Below are 23,116 nucleotides of genomic sequence, written 5' to 3' on the forward strand. Positions count from 1 at the left end.
ACTAACTTTGTGCCTTCTCTTTCCTGTAGTTTGTGCTTTCTCCCTCTCTCTCTGTCCTCTCTCTCTCTGTACCTTCTGCAGGTGTCCCTGGTTCTGGAGCTGTATATTGCTGTTGTGAAGTTACTGGCCTCACCAACCTGCAGTGTCTATTTGTTGTTTACTGTTCTTTTTTTTCTCTCCTTTGCCCACTCACCCCAACCATTTGAAGCAGATGGCCGCCTAAACTGAGCCTGGTTGTGCTAGAGGTTTATTCTTCTGTTAAAGGGAGTTTTTCCTCTCCACTGTTGCCAAGCGTTGCTCGTAAGGGATTTGTTGGGTTTTGTTTTTGTTTTGTTGTAATCTGCCTTGTGATGACTGTATTGTGATTTGGCACTATACAAATAAAATAAATTGAATTTGAAATTGGGTGAGACAAGTTATAAACTGACAGAATGTTTGCCCAGTTGCATGTTTGTGTGTAGGGTGGGCTGCTGTCTGTGGGTGTTGATAGTAGATTAGTAGAAGGTTGAATACCCGCTTAAAGGCTTTGAGTTGTGTGTGTGCAACACCACTGAAACCACTAGAGCATATTAGAGAGATAATCACAAACTTGTGCACAGCTCAGCCTGTTGCTCTCATTTTTCATATTTGTTTCATCTAATGACTGCAGACTGAAGATATGTGTGGCCCTGCAGCTACTGAGCCCCACTGAACATCAGCTCAGCTCTCTTGCATGAGTGAGCAGCAGTGTTGGTCAGGACACACATTCAATATATCTTCTTTCTGTGAGTATTGCATACTTAAAGGCCTGACGAAGGGATTTTACTTCCCTGTCATTTCACTAAGTCACTAACCCACATATACTCTAGCCCACAGCAAAACCAAAGCGGCACATTTCATCCCTTTATCTCTTCCCCCCTCCCTCACTGGCTCAGTGTCCACTCTTCCTCTTCACAGGCAGGGCAGATGGTGCTCCACTCTTTTAACGGCTGCTGCTATTTGCAGTAACATCTCAGACACTGAGCAGGCCGGTTTGTGTGAATGCAGATTGTCTACTAGCAGCCTGCCTGACAGGCAGACACTGTATGGGCTGTGTCTGGGTATCTCGACAGCAGGACGGTAACCAAATGGATGATTGCTAGGAACAGATGACTGAGCTGGCTCAAGCCTCCAGGTTTGTTCCACTGACACATATAGGCCAGTTGCACTGCAAAACACCTCAGATGACATTTGATTTTAGCTTTTCCATCAAGTCCTCATACCAGCATATCAGAACAGGTGCACAGGTTCTGAAAATTACCTAGATAAGCATTTTTATTCTCCACACTGTGATTATGGTTTGTTTAAGTTTAGGCAACCAAGACTACTTTGTTTAATAAATGGTACAACTGTTTCTGACATATATTTACAATCAATACCATTGTCAAACCTGAGCATTTAAATATGAAGCTAGATCCAAAAGGGGTTTAAACTAGCCTAGTGTAAAGACCTGAGAATATCTACCTCTAACACTGAGTAACTGACATGTGATATGGTATGGAGCGTTTTCTCAGTGAGGTTGTCATTGTGCAGTCAGTCATAGTGACCTCCTACATTGAGTACATCAGCTCCCGCCACCCCCATATTTTTATACTTTGGGTTTTTTGGACAAATTTAATGATTGGAGATACAATGATACTAATTTTGATTAATGGTTAGAGACAGGAGAGTTAATATAATATATCATAATATATCTCTGCAGGGCAGCATGGTGGCTGAGTGGTTAGCACTGTTGCCTCACAGCAAGAAGGTTGCTGTGAGGCAACCCGGCCTTTCTGTGCGGAGTTTGCATGTTCTCCCTGTGCTTGCGTGGGTTTACTCCGGTTTCCTCCCACAGTCCAAAAACATGCATGTTAGGTTGAATCTAAATTGCCTGTAGGAGTGAGTGTGAGTGTGTGAGGTTGTCTGTCTTTGTGTGTCTCTATGTGGCCCTGTGATGGACTGGTGACCTGTCTGGCTTTCAGGAACAAGTGGGTACAGAAGATGGATGGATATCTCTGCAGTTAATATCAGAGAAAGACCACTAATCCAGTCTGTCCTTTTTGGAAACCTTTTTGCAAAGTCATAACATTATGTTTCTTCAGCTTTACTCATCCTGTATATAAAAGGTTCAGAAGAAGTACCTGTATCTGTCAATATTTTATATTATTCATGGAAACAAGGTGATTTTTGTAGTGATGATAATTATCACAGACTCTGCAGATCCTCTCAGCTCTCTGGTGCCCTCTTTCAGCTTATTGTTTTGGTTTTGCAGTTTTTACTGTTTAATCACTGTTAACATCTCTAAATGAATCACAGTGAAGCCCAGATTTTTCGGGGAAACCGAATGACTGTCTCGCATAATGGAATGGCTGCGTAATAAGCACCAGGCTGATGACTAAGCCCTGGTTTTCCCTGCTCCAGGCCTCTGGTAGAAGCCAGGATGTACCACAGTTCAAGGTAATGTGATGGGATACAGGCAAAATCAGGGAGCCACCTGTATTATAGAGTCAGTCCAATAAATGTGAAGCTTCTTTCAGTGTCAATGGTAGACATTCTTTTTCCTGGTCTGGACCTTCCTCAGTCATGATAAGGTGTTGGGTTGAAATGTCCCTAATAAAACTCAAATTCCAGTATGACATACAAGTCCTTTTCTTTTGATTTTTGTTGTGTCCGTGTTTATACCACCTAAAATCCACTACACTATTTAATGTTCTTCAAAAGAACCTTGCTCCTTGTCACTTCATGATATACAAATTTGCCACATGAAGCCTCCACAAAGCCTCATGTTACAGTTATATTTACATCATCGCACATATTGAAAAAAAACTCTGGATATTTGTTGTATTAAACAAAACCTGTTATATGTCAGCACCAGTTACCATCTGCAGAAACAGTCACACATTTGTGTTACATTACAAATGCACTTTATTGCATGCCGGACTGAAGATTTGTGTGTCCACATAAGGGAAGAAAGGAACATTTAAGAATTCTTTTTGAAAATCTTGGCTTTATTATTTTTGAGGACATTTGGCTTATTTCCTGAAACTTAGTAATAGTAATCAGTCTGTAAAGGCTGATTACATGAACACTGGAACTTGTATAGATATATGTGCCAGTACAGTCTGAATTGAATTCACACGTTAAGAAAGCACAACAACAATATGAGATCATTCTCTACCTGCAAGAAACGTAATGTTCCCCTAGGGATCCTGGAGACCCCAGGTCTAGAATTAAGTTTGGGCCTCTATTGTAGGGCTTGTTTGCTGACATCATAAAAATAATAAATACAATGAATGCTCATATGTTCTATGTTCTCTCCTGTAGTTCCTCAAGGACATGACAGTCGGGGACCTGGTTTCACCTGGAAGACATATCACCCCCTTCCCTTTGCTTCTCCACATAAGAAATGTTTCTTGGCCACGATTGGCCGGAAACATCTCTAACTCCCGCCTCTTTCCCTGATGTCACCGCGGCAGTTTCCGTGTGCTCTGCAGAGCGCACTGAGAGCCGCACTGCACACTGACAGACCTGAACGGGGCGAGGCGGCGATTCCCGGTGTGGCCCTCATCCATCATCGCTATGGGAATTACCACAGCGTTCTTTCTGAACCAAGCTCTTATCCCATACTATCTGAAACCGGTCCACCTGGAGGCACAGACTATAAAACAGTGCAGTTGAGACTGTCGCTGCATCAGTCTGCTAAGCTGAACAGGAGGATGAGAATCATCTAGAGATGAGAAGTGTCTCTACGGCAGAGAACTTGGACAAGGACGTTTACGCGACCCTCGTCATCTTTGTCTTCTAAATCAGGATGATGCAAGACATGTGTATGTCCGCAGTGGTGAGTACATGATATTTCATTCACCTCCGTGCTTCTTTTTATTCTTTATTCTCAGGACTCCTCCAGCAGGTTCTCCATTTAAAGGGCCAGTGCCTGTTTTTTTATTCGTCCCCAGACTCAACTTTCAAATCAAGCACCTATAATATTTTCATTGTTCACTGTTAAAAAAACTCGAGAACCGTTATTTCTTCTTCACATGTAACGTCTCAACAATGTGTGATTCATTCCACTGTGGGTGAAGAACACAAAAGAGTCTCTCCAGTGGAAAGACGGTGAAAGAAAGGGCACTCAGCAGTCTATTGTTTACTCTGTTACAGTCTGCACTGGCCAAATACCTACAAATACCAGGCAGTGGAGACTCATCTGTTGACTTGCTGTCAAGCATGGTTTGATTATACAAGTATACACTGGGAAATTAAATAAACGTAATGGAGTTACATGGGGTTAGTTATCAGAATTTACAATGAAATATTCATCCAAAATGTGAGCCCTAAGGCACTTGTTTTCATGTAAAAGGAACATTTTATTATAATCATGAATGGTTCTTTTCATGCCCGTAGTTACAATGTCAGATTGTTGTCCTTCTGTTATGACACTGATGTATTGAGTATAGTTGTAGACAAAGATTTTCCCTTTGTCTCCATACAAAGCAGGAAGGCTAGATGAACTTAGGTGATGCAAAGTCAGGGTTAAGTGAGTGTTGACAGTGTCAGGTACACATCAAATTCACTTTTAATGACCTCCAAGGATTATATTTGTGTAACTTCAGAGAACTGCCCCAAACCTGAAGAGTGTCAGGAAATAGTTAGCTTAGGTTCTTGGAATATTGCTGAAAGCTTTAAGCTATGTCCTGATCCAGAGCAGTTTCCTGCGATGGACAGTGCAACAGCTGGTGATGGTTTTGCAGGTATGGGCTTCTTAGGATTTGCTGTAGATTTTCTTCATGCATGTGGCCAAAACCAAAGCAGACCAACTTTTATTGTTGCTCAAACTTTGTGGTGACCATATGCTAAAGCACATTTGATATCATTATATTTTTTACATCATATTTTATATAATTATGTGTCCATAATTGTATAAAAGGTGATGGTTTGTATTTTTCCACTTAATGACTTTTTGTCTTTAAATGTGCCAAATGTCCATACATGTCATGAGTTACAAGTAGACTTACAACACCTACAGGAAAAAGGGAACGATTATTCACCTAGCAGGCTAAAACACAGTAATGGATGGAATAAAAAAAATTACAGTATATCTGAAGTACTTTCATACTCCTAAAAGCTGCTTTTATAATCCACCAGTTTCAGTAATAAGACAATACAAACCCAACAAACTTCAGTGGCATAATGTTAATCATTGTCTGTAATTCAACCAGTTTCATCTATTTCACCATTTATTTGCTTAATCCATTTCAGGTGACAGAAAACCACCTGTCATGTAAAGTACCAGTATGACTTTCCAAATGCAAAGCAAAGAGCTCACAAGTCTACAGAGATCAGTGTTTGCATGTTTTGTGAGCACAGTTCTTTCTGGTGCTCTGTGCTTCAATCATTAGTAATAGACTGAAAAATCACCACAGTTAATTGATATTGTTAGTGACAAATTCAGCACGACTGAACCCAGACAGTCTCTTTCTCTGAGCTCTGACCACAGTGTGGGACACCAGGGCACACAGCATAGCAGTGTGTGTGTGTGTGTGTGTGTGTGTGTGTGCATGTGTGTGTGTGCAGGCAGGCATGCGTTTGTTTGTATATGTTTGTTTTAGGCCCTGCTTTAATTGGATAGTAATTAGAGCTTGATGTCTGCCACACACAGACAAATATACCACCCACACTAAAGTGTTAGTACACTCTCGCCTCATTATGTAACACATGGGTTCCAACACACATGCACGCACACACACAGACACAGTGGCTTGATTGTTTTCTGTCATGACCCACCATTTACAGTTAGTAGAATTACAGTATTGAGCCTCTCAGACCTCAGTCTAATTCTTTGTCTGTGGTGAAGGTTCGTGCAAATCACAAATCTTGTCAGAGATTATGTTCAGTTTATGCAATAGTGCTATGTGCCATTTCAATGAAGTCATATGCTTTGCAGACAGACATTCTTCAAAGGTGCTGATAGGTGGCCTGTGTATATACATGTTAATCGTTTACTTTCTAACTCATTGACAAGTGTAAGGGCAGCACGGTGGACTAGTGGTTAGCACTGTTGCCTCCCAGCAAAAAGTTTCCTGGTTTGAAACCGAGCAGGGCCCTTTCTGTGTGGAGTTTGCATGTTCTCCCTGTGCTTGTGTGGGTTTTCTCCAGGTACTCTGGTTTCCTCCCACAGTCCAAAAACATGTATGTCAGGTTGATTGGTGACTCTAAATTGCCCATAGGAGTGAGTGTGAGTGTGTGAGGTTGTTTGTCTCTATGTGGCCCTGTGATGGACTGGTGACCTGTCCAGGGTGTACCCCTGCCTTTCACCCAAAGAGAGCTGGGATAGGCTCCAGCAGATCCTCGTGACCCTAAATAGGAATAAGCGGGTACAGATAATGGATAATGGAGTTTCATGTGTGTGGGCTAATAATTAGATACTACATGCTACAGGGCAAAATTTGAGACATTGCCTAAGTGTGATAAATACAGTATTATAAACTCTGGTATGATCATGGTTTTAGTTCAAATTTAAATATGTATATTTAAATATGTGCATTCACAAAAGCATTTACCAAAAATGCTTCCAGCATCCTCTTCAATAAAGTGTAGAGAGAAAACTTTGAATGTATTAGCAGCAGTCTCTTTGTTTGAGGTAGGTTTTTATAGGAAAAGTGGTTTTGTTTTATAGAGAAACAACAGCAATAACAGTACAAGAAGCAACCACTCCGGCTGGATGCTAAACAATACAAAATTACCCCAAAAGGGTACAATTTAGTATGGCACTTCCATAAACTGGGGACAGAGACAGAATACAAGGAAATGGCCAATATAGGGTGAATTATATATATATAAATATATAGTCCTGGATCCTACAGTTACTATATTGCAATTTAATAGCATATCTCTCTAAAAATTGTTAATTATATTAGTGGGAATCATTGGGAAAAGGCTCCAACCTCTCTAATGATATATGAAGCTAGGACATTTTCACACAGAAACACACACATTAAGAGTATGATTATACTAATGCATGTGTCAATTTTATTATTTATATGACTTAATATGTTGCTGTTTAAATGCAAGAAATTCTCTATTGAACTGTGACACTGAAATAATAATTTAAAGCCATGTTGGTGGCTGCTTGTTTAGCTAAAATCTGTGTAGTGGTACAAGTTAAACTAGTGCGACGTGAATCATTGGCTGCCTAGTGTAATACATGGCATCAACAATGGATTAGTGTATAAAATGCCCCAGGCATAACATACAACACAAAGAGGGGTGATAGACTGTCATGTTATTTGTAGGTACAATAATACTTTCTCTTCACTCCTCTTGCACACATGCAAGGACCATGCAGTTTTGTACCATGTAAAGCAAATATTGCCTGTGTTGAGCATGCAGCCATAGCGCCCATCAACATGCTAAACGTGTGCAGATAACTGACGCATTTATGTTTACTGACAAAAACATGGAAGAGAAATGTTTCAGTTTCAGTTCACAGTTGTACTTCAGTTCCAGTGCCTACAAGCAAATTGGGTCCCAGGTGTGCCCCTGGACAGGCCTCCAATCTGCTGCTGGAGGTACAATTACAGGGTTAAGTTCAGGCTGTGTGTGTTGGGGGGTGACTGTGTGTTGTGGATGGTAATGTTCAACTGGAGCCAGCTCTGCGGTGATGCAGTGGTGCAGTGGTGCCACACTGTTGCCTATACGATGTAAACAAAGGCTGTCTAACTGATGACTCCACCCTCGCATCTCTGCCTAAATGTCTGCCTAAAATCCAGACTAAATGTGTTGGACAGAACAAGCAATCAGAATGAGTCTGGCCCATTTTTCCTTTATTGAAAGGACTGCAAAAGTAAATAACCTATATGATTCCAGATTTCTGTCAGATAATATACATATACAATATACATACATATGCATATGTTAAAAGCATGTTAGAGTGCTGCCTTTCCTAAATGTTAGTTCCACAGCTAACCGATGGAACCAGGTAGTACAGTACACTACAGTACATATCCGACGGTTTCAGTCTGTGAAATGCATGTGTTTTAAACTCTACACACCAAATTTGTGACACTGGCTTTCTGTCTATACATTTGTATTCTCCAAGCCCATGATATCCCAAATTATATCATTTTAGCAACATTTTTTACTTGGAGGTTCCAGGTATCTACCTAGTGCCTGTTGGAACTCGAGGGAGAGGTAAAGCGCATCACTTATAAGTGAACAGAGAGGCTGGTGATAGCATGGCTCTGTACAGCTTTCCTATGTCAGCTGTCGATTTGGCACAAGATTTGTGTGCATAGGCAGCATAACAATAACCTGATTCCTGTCTCATCACCTTGTGTCTGGCTGGCCTATGCACCAAGCAGATGATGTAGTTTGTAGGCAGTTCCGCAATACCCAGAGACAAAGTTGGTGTAATGGGAGAAAAGCTGGCAGTACTGAGACTGAAATTGATTTATCTATTGCTGATATGCAGAGGTGGCTGTGTAGAGGCTCCAAACAGGTCATCAGTATGTGTGTGCATGTGTGTATGTGTGTCTAAGCAGGAATTTACTGACAATGTAGCAGCACTGCACTTCAGTTTCGTTTCTGCTAGTCTCTTATTTTCCTAATGGCAATCAGGAAATGCAGTGACATAAGTCTGATTGGGACAGAGGGATGTTTACAGAGATTGTCAAGAAACAACCATGGAAAGACCCACACACTGACCAAATACAAGCATCTACTTTGCTGCCATTAGCTTACTGCACTCCTTCCCTGACTTGTTGGCTAGCAGCCGCCAGAGTAATTTTATTTATTGGCTTAAAACCACAGCTGCAGACAGAGCTGGGTTGTCTGAGGTCAGTGTGCTTTATCACAGGCTGAGGGGAAGATGACTGGGTTCTGTCTTCAGCCAGCTTCTTCGGCTGTCTTTTCTTCCATATCATATGTAAAGCCATTGGATGTACTACATTGTAGGCTTGTGTTATCAACCCTTTATTTACTGTAAAACATTACCAGATAAATCATACTTGGAAAAAATAATCATTGACAGTGTCTGCACTGTCATGTACAAAGGGTTCCTTGGCATCTGCAGCTGGGCCACCGCTATTACAGTATAAGTCCTGGTGGTCAATATGTTACTTTGAACTTCAACTTTCAGACTCAGAATTAGACATTATTGATTTTTATGAAACAGCAGCATTTGTTCTAAAATACTCTGGGTAATGCATGAGGTCACAGTTTATTGACAGTTTCATCTATTTGGGTAAGGAAGTTGACTTTGCATATATTTTAACTTAAAGAAACTTTATTTAAGGTTATTTTAAGGTCAAACTGAAATTTTAATTGCATTTACTTGCTATTGACCATTAGCATTAAAGCCCTCTGTGCAGCAACATGCTGGAGGAGTACTTATGGTGTAAAGTTTGTATTTTGCACTGAAACTGGAAACTATGTAGCATTATTAAATACAATTTTTGGTCTTTTGGATAATCCTGGCCTATGTTGCATAACCTAGCATTATTCTGATTATCTTACTTCATGAAAATGTAATATTTCCTTATTGCCATTCTGTATGGTTAGGTGTTAGGTGAGGTGGTTTCATCTGCTAAATACACTTTAACAGTACATGGCTGATGCTAATGGTAAAGCTCCAGGCTGAAAAATGATCCACAGAAAATGCCTGGTATTTTTTAATGAATGTGCTGCTCCAGACAAAACAAAATAAACACCATGGGTATTGGCATAAAAAGCAGGCATGTCTTACACTGAACCACCTTCAGAAAATTCACTTTTAATACCTGCGTGCTTTCTCTTCCACAGCCTCACATTAACTAGTGCATGATGCATCTCTGTTGTGGTAACCTCCTTAGCATGCTGTTTTAATAATACAATTCTACAAACAAACAGCAAGAGCCACAGGGGAGCATCTATTGTCTTATAACAAAGCAGAATGTTTCCATTTATTCCTGTTGTTGTGAATGAGTGCATTGATGTCGCTGACGCGACTGAGTCATGAGCAGCATGTTGAGAGCATGCTCTGATGTTTATGGATGAGGTTCTGGGAATGAAAGGACAATGTCGTGAAAGGACAATGGAGTGGTGAAAGAATGGACAGCTTTATCTTTATTAGCACAGATCACTAAATGAGTTTGTCTTTTTGAGCTTTTAATTAGGAGAAAGTTGGAAGAAATTTAGAAATTATGTCTAAAAAAAAACCTCAATGAGCAGCAAATTTCTTTTCAAACCAGGAATTCCACATAACAGAACACACATCAAAACATGATCAAACATGATTTTATATACGCAGTCTGTTTATGGGTGACCTTGGGAAACTTTATCATTGGTATATCGCTGATGTGCAGTTACTGGCCCCACCAACCTGCAATGTCTATTTGTTGTTTATTGTTGCTGCTCATGAGGGATTTGTTGTTTTTTTTTGTTTTTTGTAAAGTGCCTTAAGGTGATTGTATTGTGATTTGGTGCTATACAAATAAAATTGAATTGAATTGAATTGGTAACACATTGACATGACCCAGAACTACGATCTGGATCACAGACAACTTTCTCATGCACCAGCAGCAAAATTCTCCCTCCAATGCATCACTTTAAAACCACCACCCCCTATTTGTTCTGCATATCCAAACATGAGCCACCAGTCTCTGTTCATATTTGTCTGACTGCACACTGCCTGCAGGAAAGAACACGTTTTTGCCTGCAGGTCCACGTTTTGTGGACCAGGTCCTTGTTTGTGATCCCCTCTTGCACCCCATCGCCATGTGTCTCAATAATGCTCTCCCTGTTTTTTTATTTAGATTTATATTGCAATGCATTAGTGGGGGATCCTAATTTAAATGCTAGTTTCCATTTCTCACGATGTCACTGATATTGTCTGAAATTGTTTATATGTCAGTGATAAATTCAAGCTGTAGCTTGGCTGAGGGACATGGCAGACAACACACTGGCCCTCGCAGTTCACAGGGGATTGGTCAGAGCACAGTGTTCTTTATTATGGAGGCTGTATGTATGTACAGTATGTATGGTTATCAAATCATTAGAGACTCAATGAAATGGAAAAAAACAATATTCCCGTTTTTGTTTTGCCATGTTTAGAGTGGGGGTCTTGGTGGTTAGCACTGTTGCCTCACAGCAGTGTCCTCCCACAGTCCAAAAACATGTATATCAGATTGACTGGTGTTTCTGAATTGCCCATATGTTGGGTTCTGGAGTCACATAAGCTGCTTTAACAAGGATTGTTTCCTTTTTCTGCATCCAAAAATTTGCTTGCTAGCAACAGTGTGCACAGCGCAACTGTCACATCCACAGATATCGCAGCAGTAGCAGTGAAACTATCAGTTAAACACTTCTATTTAAAGTTACTGTGTGGACTCTTAACATTTTGAACTTTGGCATCCCCAGGTGGTAGTGAAACTTTCACAGGGTTAATTTGAAATTCATGGAGTAGATTCACTTTAAGATTTACTCCAAAATAAATCAAAGAAATGATCAGTTTCTTCTATCGACACTTGATGGACACTTGATAAGGACCTTGAAAGATCAGTAAGTTATGCTATCGCACACTGGTGAGAGCACTTGTATTTTCGCCGCTTTAGAAATGCAAACAATTTCCAAATCACCAATGTTGCATGAGCTCTCTTCTCCACAGTTTATTTGTCTTGTGTACTTCTGTACATCCCCAAATATATGTTTTTCATTTTGTGTCCCTACTCATGCCAGCTGTATAAGCCTATTACTGTAGCTTAATAAGGTGATTGTGCAGATGATACACATTTATCATAAATCCTCCATCACACTGTTATTGGCATTATGGGAGTTTTTTTAATCAATTAACAAGCTTGTCTTATCACCCAGTTCATCTCAGTCCATACATGGATTACTGAACAGGCCTACCAGGCACAGGCTCAGGGGCTAAAGTGATCAAAGGGCTCCTAGACCAGGACCAGGACCAAAAAAAAAAAACAAACAAAAAAAAAAAAACACACAAAATGAGAAAAATAGATTCACGCAAAAGCCCAGACACATGACTCAAATGTAACCCCAAAGACAAGAAAACCACTATAAAAATATGCAAAGAAAAAAAGAGACACAAAAGGGAGTAAAATGTTAGGTGCTAAAACTCTACAAAGAGGTACAAAGCATGTAAATGCCAATGCAAACTATCTAATAAAGCCGACGCAAAGCGACCACAAGAAGACACAAAGTGACTATACATTACACAGTTTCACAATCCATGAGATGTGCTCCTGGAAGTGTAGGAGATATGGGGGGCGTTTTACCTGTCTGTGCCCAGGGGCCCTTCATCTCATGGCCCCGTCCTTGTTCAGTAGATGTTATGGGTGCATATAAAGCTTACACATGGTGACTTTAAAGTAGTTTCAGTATAAAACAGGATGAATGTAGGGATTGTAAAACACTGCCCTGTTTGAAAACTTGCCATAGTAACCAGTAAAACCCTGTCAGCCCTGTAACATTATTGGAGCCAGTCCTCCATCAGTCAGACTGCCTGATATTATTGCTCTGACATGACTCACTCAGTTTGTGTGTGTGAGCCCAAGAGTGTGTGGCTTATTACCTTAAACCCAGTGAGCTGTTGGCTTCCCAGCAGAGGTGAGAGGGGAGCCTGAAAAAAGAAATTAAGAAATGCCTGCGTCATGTGCCCCTGTTAAATTGTCAGTTGTGGACATGAATGGACATTTAAGGAGGACCTTGATGAATGAGGGGATTGAGTTAATGAATGTCAGATTAAGTGGGGTTTTGAATGAAGACTTTTCTTACAAAAGGCATCAAAGCAGCTTCATACACTGGGAGCCTAAATGAAAGCATGAAGTGTGATGAAAATTGAACTTTCTAGAATTCATGTAACCTGACACAAAGCATGTCTGCCTGCCTGCCCATTACTCTGGCCGCTCCACAGTTGTCTGACTCATTGTTGGTCAGGGGAGCTTTTTAGAATTTGATGACTACATGCTTTAGTTTTGTGTGTCTTAATCTGTGACCTGATTGGTGTGTAAACCCAGCAACATTTTTTTAAATAAAGTAAATAGGAGTCTCAGCCAGGTTGCCATGAGGATGTTTGCTGCTCCACTCAGCCAGCTGTCCATGTGTCCGACAGTCCATCTGTCCATTGGTGCATTCATCCATCCATCTGTCTAGCACTTTTAATCAAGAACAAGATACAGTGTCTTATCTGCTGCTATAAAATCCACTGCAGGTCAGGATAACTGCTGATTTTACCAATTCTTTAGTTTCTCCTACTCTTTGGCTCAAATTCTCATGTTTACATTTGTGCATCTTTCATAAGATAAGTGATGACCTGCTTGTTTGGATATTTGTATGTGTTGGGGTGAGATTGTGCTAGTCAAGTATTTATGTTCTCTAAAGGAAGAGCTACTCAAAAGAACCAACAGGAAATTTTTAATTCTTTGACTAGTTGTGACCTGCTCTAAGATAATGGCAGCCAGTAGTGGAGTCTGGGCCAAATTCAGCCATCCAACAAAAAACTTTGCTTCCTTAATGAAAGTTTAAGGTTTCCCTTGTATTATTTCCATCAAAACCTAAACATTTTCTTTCATCAGTCTGCTGCCATATAAATACAAACTTCCTCTTAAAATCCTACTTACTGACTCCGGGTCTAAGAAGTCACATATTATGTTTTTTTTACCAACACTTAACTGGATTTTAGATGACATGGCAGCTCCAAAGAATTTGTCCCTATTGCGTATAAATCGTGTGTTGTATGTTTTAAAACTGAACCTACTGGTGCTTTGACATTCTCTTAACTGCTACATCTTCTTGTCCTCCTAGCTCTTATATACCTTTGTGGTTGACATCTCAGCCCGCGTTTTGACCACATCCAGCCCAGGTGACCAGCCCATCCTCTCTCCTCGCCACTATCAACACACAGACCCTGAGTCAGGCACCCAGGTGGTCTGCAACAAGTGCCCGGCAGGCACTTATGTGTCCGTCCACTGCTCCCCTACGGCTGTGAGGGAGTGCAGCCCCTGCCCTAAAGGGTCCTTCACGCGGGGTGAAAATGGGGTCCAGCAGTGCCATCGCTGTCGGCCTCCATGTCCTGTGGGCTTTATTGAGAAAACACCCTGCACAACCACCCAGGATCGTGTCTGTGCTTGTCCACCCAACAGCTTCTTTTCACAGGATGGTGACACACAGTGTAAACCCCACTCTCTGTGTGCTCCTGGGACAAGGGTGAAAAAGCGGGGCAGTGAAACAGAGGACGTGCTCTGTAAACCATGCACTAAGGGGACTTTTTCAGATGCAGAGTCAAGCGTGATGAAGTGCCGTGCCCACACAGACTGCAAGGCTCAGGGGCTGATGATGCTCATTCCAGGGACTAGAGAGAAAGATAATATCTGTGGACCACCTCCAACAGCCCTCCCCTCCTCTACACCTTTGCCTATCTATACAACCACACCACTGGGGCCTGCACAGGCTGTGCTTGTACAGGAGTCCATAACATCTCCACTGTTATCATCACTAACTGGACCTTCAAATAAAGGTGAGAGCAGGGATCCTGTTTTGTCTTTGCTTTTCTTTTATGTAGTTAATTGCATCTTACAATACTTTGCATTCTGATTGCAGGACTGTTTACTGTGAATAGCTGTTTTTATATAGATTTTCAGTTTCATATTAGCCTTATGCTTTTCAAGCTTTAAGGTGATGCTTTCAAGAATAACAAAGCAGGGAATTAGGGAGAAAATTGATTCTGAACAATGAAGCTTGCCAAAACCTTGTTTTTGTTGGTGTACTTTTCACATTCATCGGTTTTCACTAAAAAAGTACTTTATTCACTTTGTTGGGATATTTATTGTTTTCATGTTTGTTTTTCTGTATGTTGTGTGACATAATGTATACATGTTGTGTCTGTGGTAATTCCCTTAGGGAAGGGCATCTGTAGGTATGGAAACTGGTGTCAGCTCCCTATCTCTGGAATGCTAGTATTGGTGTCAGGAAGAGTTATGGGTATTTGTGTCTTCCTTTGTGACCCTCCTTTCCCCATGTTCCCTCCCTCTTTCCTCAATTTAGATCAAAGACTGTGACTAAACATTCCCTCTCTGTCTTCTTCTTCATCTTGTTCTTTGGTGCCCATCAACTTTCTTATGACTCAGAGTCAGCTTTGCATACCCAGTGTACCCCTCCTCCCCTAACCAATGTCTATAACACTGTCACTGCTGTTTGTCTTGGCATGGGATCAATGGCTTCTCAGTTTGACCTAGTATGTGCCATAAGAAGGAAAGTTGGGATGGGTGCTAATATTTTTTACCTGTCCTTCACCGTGAGAGGAGATGGAAGATGACACTGAAAGAAGATAATGACTTGTACCTTCACAAGTCATGTCTTAACACAGTGGTACAGCAGTTTTTAAAGCCAAAGTGTATTGCTAGCTGGTACATATAAAGTACACTGCCTGGGCTAAAGATGTTTTGATTCTTGCCAAAACATTAACTTAATTGTGGGATTACACCTGCATTTGTGTACCTGTCTGCTGATAGGATCAGAGGATCAGAGGGATTAACACACATCCAGGAGACAATCACAAAAACCTTTAGCCATCCATTTATCATCTGATGTCATTATATATCCCTTTAGCAGCACTGTAAAAGGCACACCACCACATCAATTAATCAGCAGATATTAATAATGCACTAATTTAGATTTCCCATTACAGTTTGTTCCCATGCCTAAAAAACATTATATCTGCTGAGGTCTGCTGTATAATACTAAATGTTCTTTTCCTGTTATAATAAGATTAATTCCTTAAATTAAGATTTGTTAGTCCATCTGACCTAATCCCTTCTACTTTCTATGTTTTTTTTTTTCTCTTTGCACCAACTGAAGCTTGAGTCTGATTAGATTTGCCCTGTCCTAGCTCAAACCTAATCAAGGAGCAGACTGTGGGGTGACCAATTCAGGGCTCATTTCCTGCGTGGTTACAAGATGGAGCACAGTCAGGAGAGAATAGATGATTAACCTGTTGAGAAACACAAACATATTGCAGTCACCCAAATCAGCTGCTCATAGCAGAGAATGGTTCCTTTCAACCCTAAGTGTCAGATTTTCTACCATCATTTAACACTGTAGTGACTGACATCATTCTTTGGACATGTGTGGCCTGAACATCATGGTATTTGGTAACAATTCTGAAAAAAAAATTTATTTAATCACTAATGCATGTACTGAGAGAAGGTAGGCACAGTTTGAATTCCCTCATTTAGATATATAGAAATTTGCTAGAAGACCATCCTCTTCCAGTGTCACTTAACATGGTCTCTCTCTGTCTTATTTTACTGATACATACATGCTACTTAAGTACTAAGTAATAGCACTTAAGTAGTAATAAGGAAATTGTTAATACAATTCTGAAATGTATTTGCCTCAAAATGTATTCCACTTTAGAGTACACTCACCACCCCAAAATGGAGGAAGTCAGCAATGGAAGCAGGTAAGTGATAGCAGAAGGTTATTCCTTTTTCTGGTTTGTGCCAGATTATTCTCATGGATGAAAGTGTTAGGATTCCCTCCTGTGATGACTACTGTTTTCATTGTCTCGGTTAAGCTGATTGAGTGGATTTAATTCCCTCTCTCTCTCTCTCTGTTTGTTGTCTGTCATCTCTTACTTTGGTACTATCTTGTTTCTTTGTTTGGTTGGTTTTGGTTTAATCTCTCCTCTTTTTGCTTATTCTATCCTTGTCTTGACCAGGCACCCACAGCCAGTCAGCAGCTATTCAACTGATGAAAAGCCAAGGTGGGGAAGACCACCATAAGAAGGAGCTACTCCTTAGTCTGTCTGGCACTCCCACCCAACACAACCATGATCCCCCTAGGACTCCACCGCCCGGAGCTCAAAACCAAAAAATGGATCGCAATTCTGACCCTGCACCAGGGCACAAGTGGGCGATGGAGGATCTGGAGGGTGCAGACATAGACAGACTTAGTACAGGTAACACCAAGATACCTGGGCAGAGGAGTGGAGGTAGTGGAGGTGGAGTCTCCAGCTACTACAGGCCTACCCGCAGGGGGTCCCCAAGACCGAGCACCCATAGTCATTTTGACATTAATGAGCACCTCCCCTGGATGATTGTGCTGCTGCTTCTGCTGGTGCTGGTGGTAATTGTGGTTTGTAGTGTGAAGCGAAGCTCTCGGGTACTGAAGAAGGGACCCATGCAGGACCCCAGCAGCATCATGGAGAAGGCGATTCAGAAGAAACCATCTGCACCTCCTAAGCAGCTCAAAGAGAAATGGATCTACTACTCCAGCGGACAGGGTAAGTTTGATTTCTCCTTGATTTCAACAAGAGTGGCTCTAAGAGTTGAGGGGCATCCTTTATGCTCAGATTGGTGACAGATCAAGGGTAAAACCAGCATACAATGTATGCTGGTTAAATGTTGTCCCTGGAACTCAACTAGAGGGATGAAAATCATTTTTCAAAAGATATTCCCACATTTGTTGAGAGGTAGCTTGTTATGCAAATCTCTACCTTATATTTTATAAGAGTAAATAAAAGCGGGCTGGTGTTGGGGGTTGGGGATACAGGACAATAATGCTGACATTCTTAATCCTGCCTACTAAGCTCTCACTGGTGGATTTTTAGTGACCACTACATCAGACTTTTATTAATGCAGAACAAAAGCAGATAGCAATACAGTGGTCTGGAACCAAGCTAATATCAGAGTGATAAATTTCATTTGCTGGTGCATGTAGTTCTATTATTTTGCTGCATGTTTTTCGAGACACTGTATCAGAGACATTATGCAGACAGCCCAGGACCAGACTCAGGGACACTACAATGAGTGGGCTAAAAAATTAATAATTCCCATTAGCTCTGGCATGGTATTCTGTTCTCAGGACTATCAGCTCTGTATGCCCTACAGCTTCATGGCTGCACACTGGACGTCCCATTCTGGTTTAATGGCGTACTTGAGTTCTCTTGAGCTGTGCAGAACTATATGTTGATATAAATGCAGTACTATGTATATCTTGTCCAACCAGTTATATCAGCACATTGTGTGGAGGGCAGAGCTTACACAAGCAAGGACACAAATGACCCTGTTGTAGAACCCCCCTGCCCTAGATTGGTACACTCAGGTTGCCTTATTGCACCCACTTCTCCAATTTCATCTTACTTTCATCCTACTCTCCCTCTTGATTACTTCCTTCTCAGTCTCTATCAAGTTACTTCTTTCAACCTTTACTTCCTCATCCTCCCTTGTTTTCCATTTTTGCTCTTTCATCTGTTTCTTTTCTCTTTAATTCCTCATGCCTTCAGTTTTACTTCCTTGTCTCCTTCTTCTTCTCATTTGTAAACCTCCCTATTGTCTCTGTCCTAGAGACTGTCATATCAGTGTTCACCTCCCTCTCTCTGTTACCACTACCACCCACAACTTTTCTGTGCTCTCACCTGTTGACACCAGAGCTATCAACAGGTGCAGAGCATTTTGGCCCACATCATAGCTCTTCATTTTACAATGAGAGAAAGAGATCCAAACTCAGGGGACACCTCCTGCCTGAGACACTAGACTGTGCACTTTGAAACTCTGTGTGTGTGAACTGTGATAAAGTTGAGCCACCCTCTCTCTGCTCCCTCAGTGACTGACCACAGAGAACTGGAATAATCTGGTTTCAGCTGCATTAGGGTTGTTGTTTGGTTGGCAAGGCACATTAGTGGGTCAATTGGCAACAGGGCTACAGAGATATACAGTACAGAGAGAAAGACCTAAAGATAAGTGAGAAGATGTAGGAGTTTGGGGGGAAGGTGGATTGGTACCTAGCAAGCCCAGGTGGTCAAAAAGATGTCTGAGAAAGAGAAGTAAGAAAGTAGCAAGACAGTTAAAATTTATGCAACTTCTTTGATATCATAAAACATAAAGGACAGTATTTGTTGTTTTTTTGTAAAGTGCTTAGACCTTTACTACATTTTGACTGCAAAAAAACAGCTATGTTAGCAGCAGTGCTAACACTGGACATTTAAATGTCCAATTAAAGTAGCATTCCTTAAAGCTACACTAAACCATAATTTTATTTTTACATTGGCTTAAATCTACAATTTGCACATGTGCAATTAGAAATGTTTTACTTGTAGTGATGAACCAACAGAGACTAATCTCTCAACCCTGCAATTCCTCTCAGCTTAACCGATCATTTTAGTCATTCAGCAAATGATCTAATATGTAAAGTATATAGTTCACTGTATACATTTGTAATGTGGATTTTCAGGAGTAAACACAAAACCAAGGGGTATGAGGCTGACTACAATAAAAGGTTTTTGCAGCAATAAGGATATAGCCTAAGAGAAATCACCACAGCTGATGACAGCATTGTGAGATTCAAATTTCTAATAACTCATCTACCTGAACACTTTAGTTAACCACTGATGATGGATAGGGATCCTGAAGGTTGTCCCATTTCATGCCACTACCCCTTGTAACTCTGATTTGGGAATCAACTCAAAAATGAGGGGGCACTTGCAAACTGGAGTAGTGGGAAAAAAACTAAACTGGTCATATGTTGCTGTCATTACCATGAAGGACTTATTAAGCTTAGGAACCGAAACTGCATGGTTAAGAAAGATTGTGGCCATTGTGTAAAGGTAGTACCCCTAATTGGCAAGACACGGGCTGCAAACAGCAGTTTTTAGTAAAATTTCCCTGTGTAGACGGGAAACAAGAGCTTAGACAATGATGCTTGTGTTTGTCACCTACATTTTGTACTGTTGTTGCTGTGAGTAATTACCCCCCCCCCTTCCCATTTTGTTATTTCTCAAGTGAAACTTCTGGAATTTGTATAGTCCAAACCTCGTTATATGAAAAATCAGTGTATTAGTACATTGTTGTCCAGTTGCCAGATCTTGTATAAAAGGCGTCCTACTCACACAATCAACACATCATTCAAATTCCAACTGGCAACCTGCAACCCAGTAGATGCAGGAGGTTGAATCAAGCATACTTGTAGAAATGGGAGAAGACTCAGGTGGTGCTCCAGAAAAGAACAAAAACAAAACATACATACACATTTTCATAACTTGAAGCCAAATTGACAATGCCGACACCTTTTGCAGTGTGTCACCCTGATTTTAATATCAGACATGGTGGGGAAAATGACATTAATCAGAACATTAAATCACAGCGGCACAATCGCACACCAGAGGCACAGAAGGACACACCAGCCTTCATCACTAAAAGACAGGTTGAGACAGAAACCATGTAACAGACAGTTTATGTATTAAAATTTGTAATAATCATAAAAACAAGTAAAAAAAAAAAAAAAGTCATGTTATTGTTGTAGACCTCCTGGATTTTGGTACCCAAATGTTGAATGGTATGCTGCTAAAGCCTTTACAATTACAAAGCATTAAAGTGTGTGTGCATATGTGTGTTCTCGTGATTAGATGAGTAATCTTGTGACCATGTGTATGCATTTACGTGGAGATGTATGTATGCACATGCAACCCAAACAGGCATTTTACACCACTATTTACTTTCTGAAGCATAAAACAAAACAGCTTTTTAATCCTTCCAAGGTGCATGGCTGGCTCCCCTTGAAGGGTGTATGCCCCTTTACTAGAGCAATTAAAACTCTCAGGCAGTAAAGGAAAAAAGAAAGGGAAATGTTAAAGTGCAGATCGCACACATTCAGTACTTGGCATTTGCTCAAAGCTCGTCAGGAAGTAGTGGAAACTGCTACTCTTCCACAGCAGGACTGAATGGGACTTTCCAGGGCCACAAACCAAATTTCTATTGCACAGGATCTGAAAGACTTATTTGTTGCTCTCAAATGAGGGTGCAGCACTCAAATTAAATAAAAGAGGATCACAAAAATGTTATGGAAAGGTTAGCTTGAGGTTACAGTAAGCTGACCTTACTGCTATACCCAACTTTTCTAGACTGAAAGAGAACAGCGAAAGTGCTTGTAGGATCAAATAGCAGTGCGTTGTGCAACCTTTCAGAAGGTGGATTTGGATGGACCAACACAGAAATAAACACAGTTCAGTAGTTCCATGGTCTTACTGGCACTGGACTGGCAGCTCCTCACACAGCCACTCTGTCCATCTTCCTCAAGCACCTCGCCTGGTGTGCAATCAACACCACCTACCCGTCTTCCTCACTTCCATTCTTTTGGTCCTTTATCCACAGCAGACCTCATCTCTGCCACCGGCCCAGACAACAGTGGAAACCTTTCTGGACCATTTCCACTGCCACCTGCTTCATGTAGCCAAATGATCACAGGGGGTAATCAGTCTCAGCTGTGGCAACTGAGTCACCAGCTTCACTCAGTCGTTACAGACAGATCCATTTAAAGGTTTACCCGATGCCAAATGGCAATTTCAATGGCAACTGGCCCATACAGTGCCTTGCCAGATGAAAGTGCAGATGAAAATTGAACATATGTGAAATTATTTGTTGAGGCTATCTAAACTGGCAAAACCTGCTGGGTCAACAGATTGGCTCTATTCAAATGTATAAGAGAGGTTTGTGTTCATGCATATCTGCTCATTACTGGATACAGCTAAAGTTTCAAGATTGAATTCCAAACTTTATTGCATTAGTTATCATTTATTTGAGCTTGGTATGAAAATCAATTTGCACAACTTGGAACCCATCACAACAAAAATGTTATTACCTACATTTCTTCTCTGCCGTATGTTATGTGGTTTCAGAACCATCTTTATGAAAACCAAATTTGGAAAGAGTAAGAACAGTAAGAAACATGGAAAGTGAATGTGGTCCCTTCTTGTTTTAGAAAGGTTGCTTATTGGAAACTTGCTAAACCCTCAAATTTAAGATCAACCTTTTAATACTTTGGCTCATTAACACATATCGATACCCAGGGGTCAACACACACAGTTATGTACAAAGCACATAAAATGTTAAGCAGTAATGTAGAATGTAGTTTGCAGGTAATGATCATAAGCATGAAAAAGCAGTGTCTTTGAAGAGCACAAAAAAACAGAGGCAGGTTGCATTTGGTGTGATCACCAGCCACATTGTTTACAACATATATTTCCAAAGTAGGATGCAGCTTGTAGAGGAAAACACAAAAGAAAACAACACTCTACCTGCCCACCACCCTCATTAAACATCCACACTGTTAATAATGCCAAGTTCGACATCCAAGCCAAGCAGGGAGCCACGTTAGAATATACTGCGCTATGCAGTACCAGGGTGGGCCGGGATAGCCTGAGATCAGTTCAGCCTGGGGTTAGGGTGAGGGCTTTGTTGCACACAGCCATGCACACATTTCACCAATTTAACATTGTGTGTTCCCAAACTGGAATGAACCTCAGAGGACTGTATGATGTTATTAACAGGATGGAATTTGTAAAGATGCTGACACACATGGCCCCCTGCTTATCGTCATGTTATACACAATAACAGGGTGCAGAGGTATGGTTGGGATATTCTCTCTCATTTAGCCTTTTCTCTAGCTATAATAAAGATTTCTAGTATGTCCATGAGTAAATAGTGTTTTATCTCTCTTCCTGTCTTGCATATTCAGTCTGCTGTGACATTACAGTCAGATCAGCAAAGTTACTGATTTAAAATTGTAAACTGAGTTTCTTAAACTTTCTTTTATAATGAACTTTCTGCCAAGGCTAACATAATAATTGTTTTCTGAATAAAAAGGTGCATTCTTCTCTGACATCAGGTCAGCAAAGCTTCACTGATCAAGCTACTGTAAATTCCAGCCGTCACCCTCAAATACAGCTCAAGTGTCTCCTAGGATGCTTTCACAAATTAGTTTTCTCTGTTCCAAATCACTTGATATAAGCATTTTCCTCTTGGTTCAGTTTCCACACAAAGAAAAATCTGAACCTTACCACTTCAGGCAAATGATACAGTTTGAAAATGAAGCGAAGTCACAGCTGGAATGTGTTAATGCACTGGAGTTGCTGATGGCGCATTTCAAGACAAGGAAAATGGTGAACATTAATCTTCAAAGCCCACAAATCATATGATTCAGAGCTTTTGGTCATGCTTTGGTTTGGTAAGCTTTTTTGCCAGGAGAATCTCACCAGAGTTTGCCAGATGATTCCGATCAAGACCACCTCTTTTTGGGAGTCTAAGTGTGGTTGTGTTAACACCAGACGAAACAAACTGCACCAAGTCGT

At 40.9% G+C, this 23,116-nt stretch overlaps 1 protein-coding gene across 1 annotated transcript in view; it reads left to right on the forward strand.

Moving 5' to 3' along the window:
• Positions 1-1,040: 1,040 nt before the first annotated feature.
• tnfrsf21 (tumor necrosis factor receptor superfamily, member 21) overlaps positions 1,041-23,116 on the forward strand; it is a 32,842-nt gene continuing 10,766 nt past the window's right edge. Inside the window, exons 1-4 of the mRNA XM_026318940.1 lie at positions 1,041-1,153; positions 3,325-3,841; positions 13,798-14,509; positions 16,712-17,275. Coding sequence (XP_026174725.1) covers positions 3,812-3,841; positions 13,798-14,509; positions 16,712-17,275 — 1,306 coding nt within the window. The 5' untranslated portion in view covers positions 1,041-1,153; positions 3,325-3,811. The remainder of the gene's footprint in view (positions 1,154-3,324; positions 3,842-13,797; positions 14,510-16,711; positions 17,276-23,116) is intronic.

This window comes from Mastacembelus armatus, chromosome 24 (genome assembly GCF_900324485.2).
Source record: "Mastacembelus armatus chromosome 24, fMasArm1.2, whole genome shotgun sequence".
Classification (NCBI taxonomy): domain Eukaryota; kingdom Metazoa; phylum Chordata; class Actinopteri; order Synbranchiformes; family Mastacembelidae; genus Mastacembelus; species Mastacembelus armatus.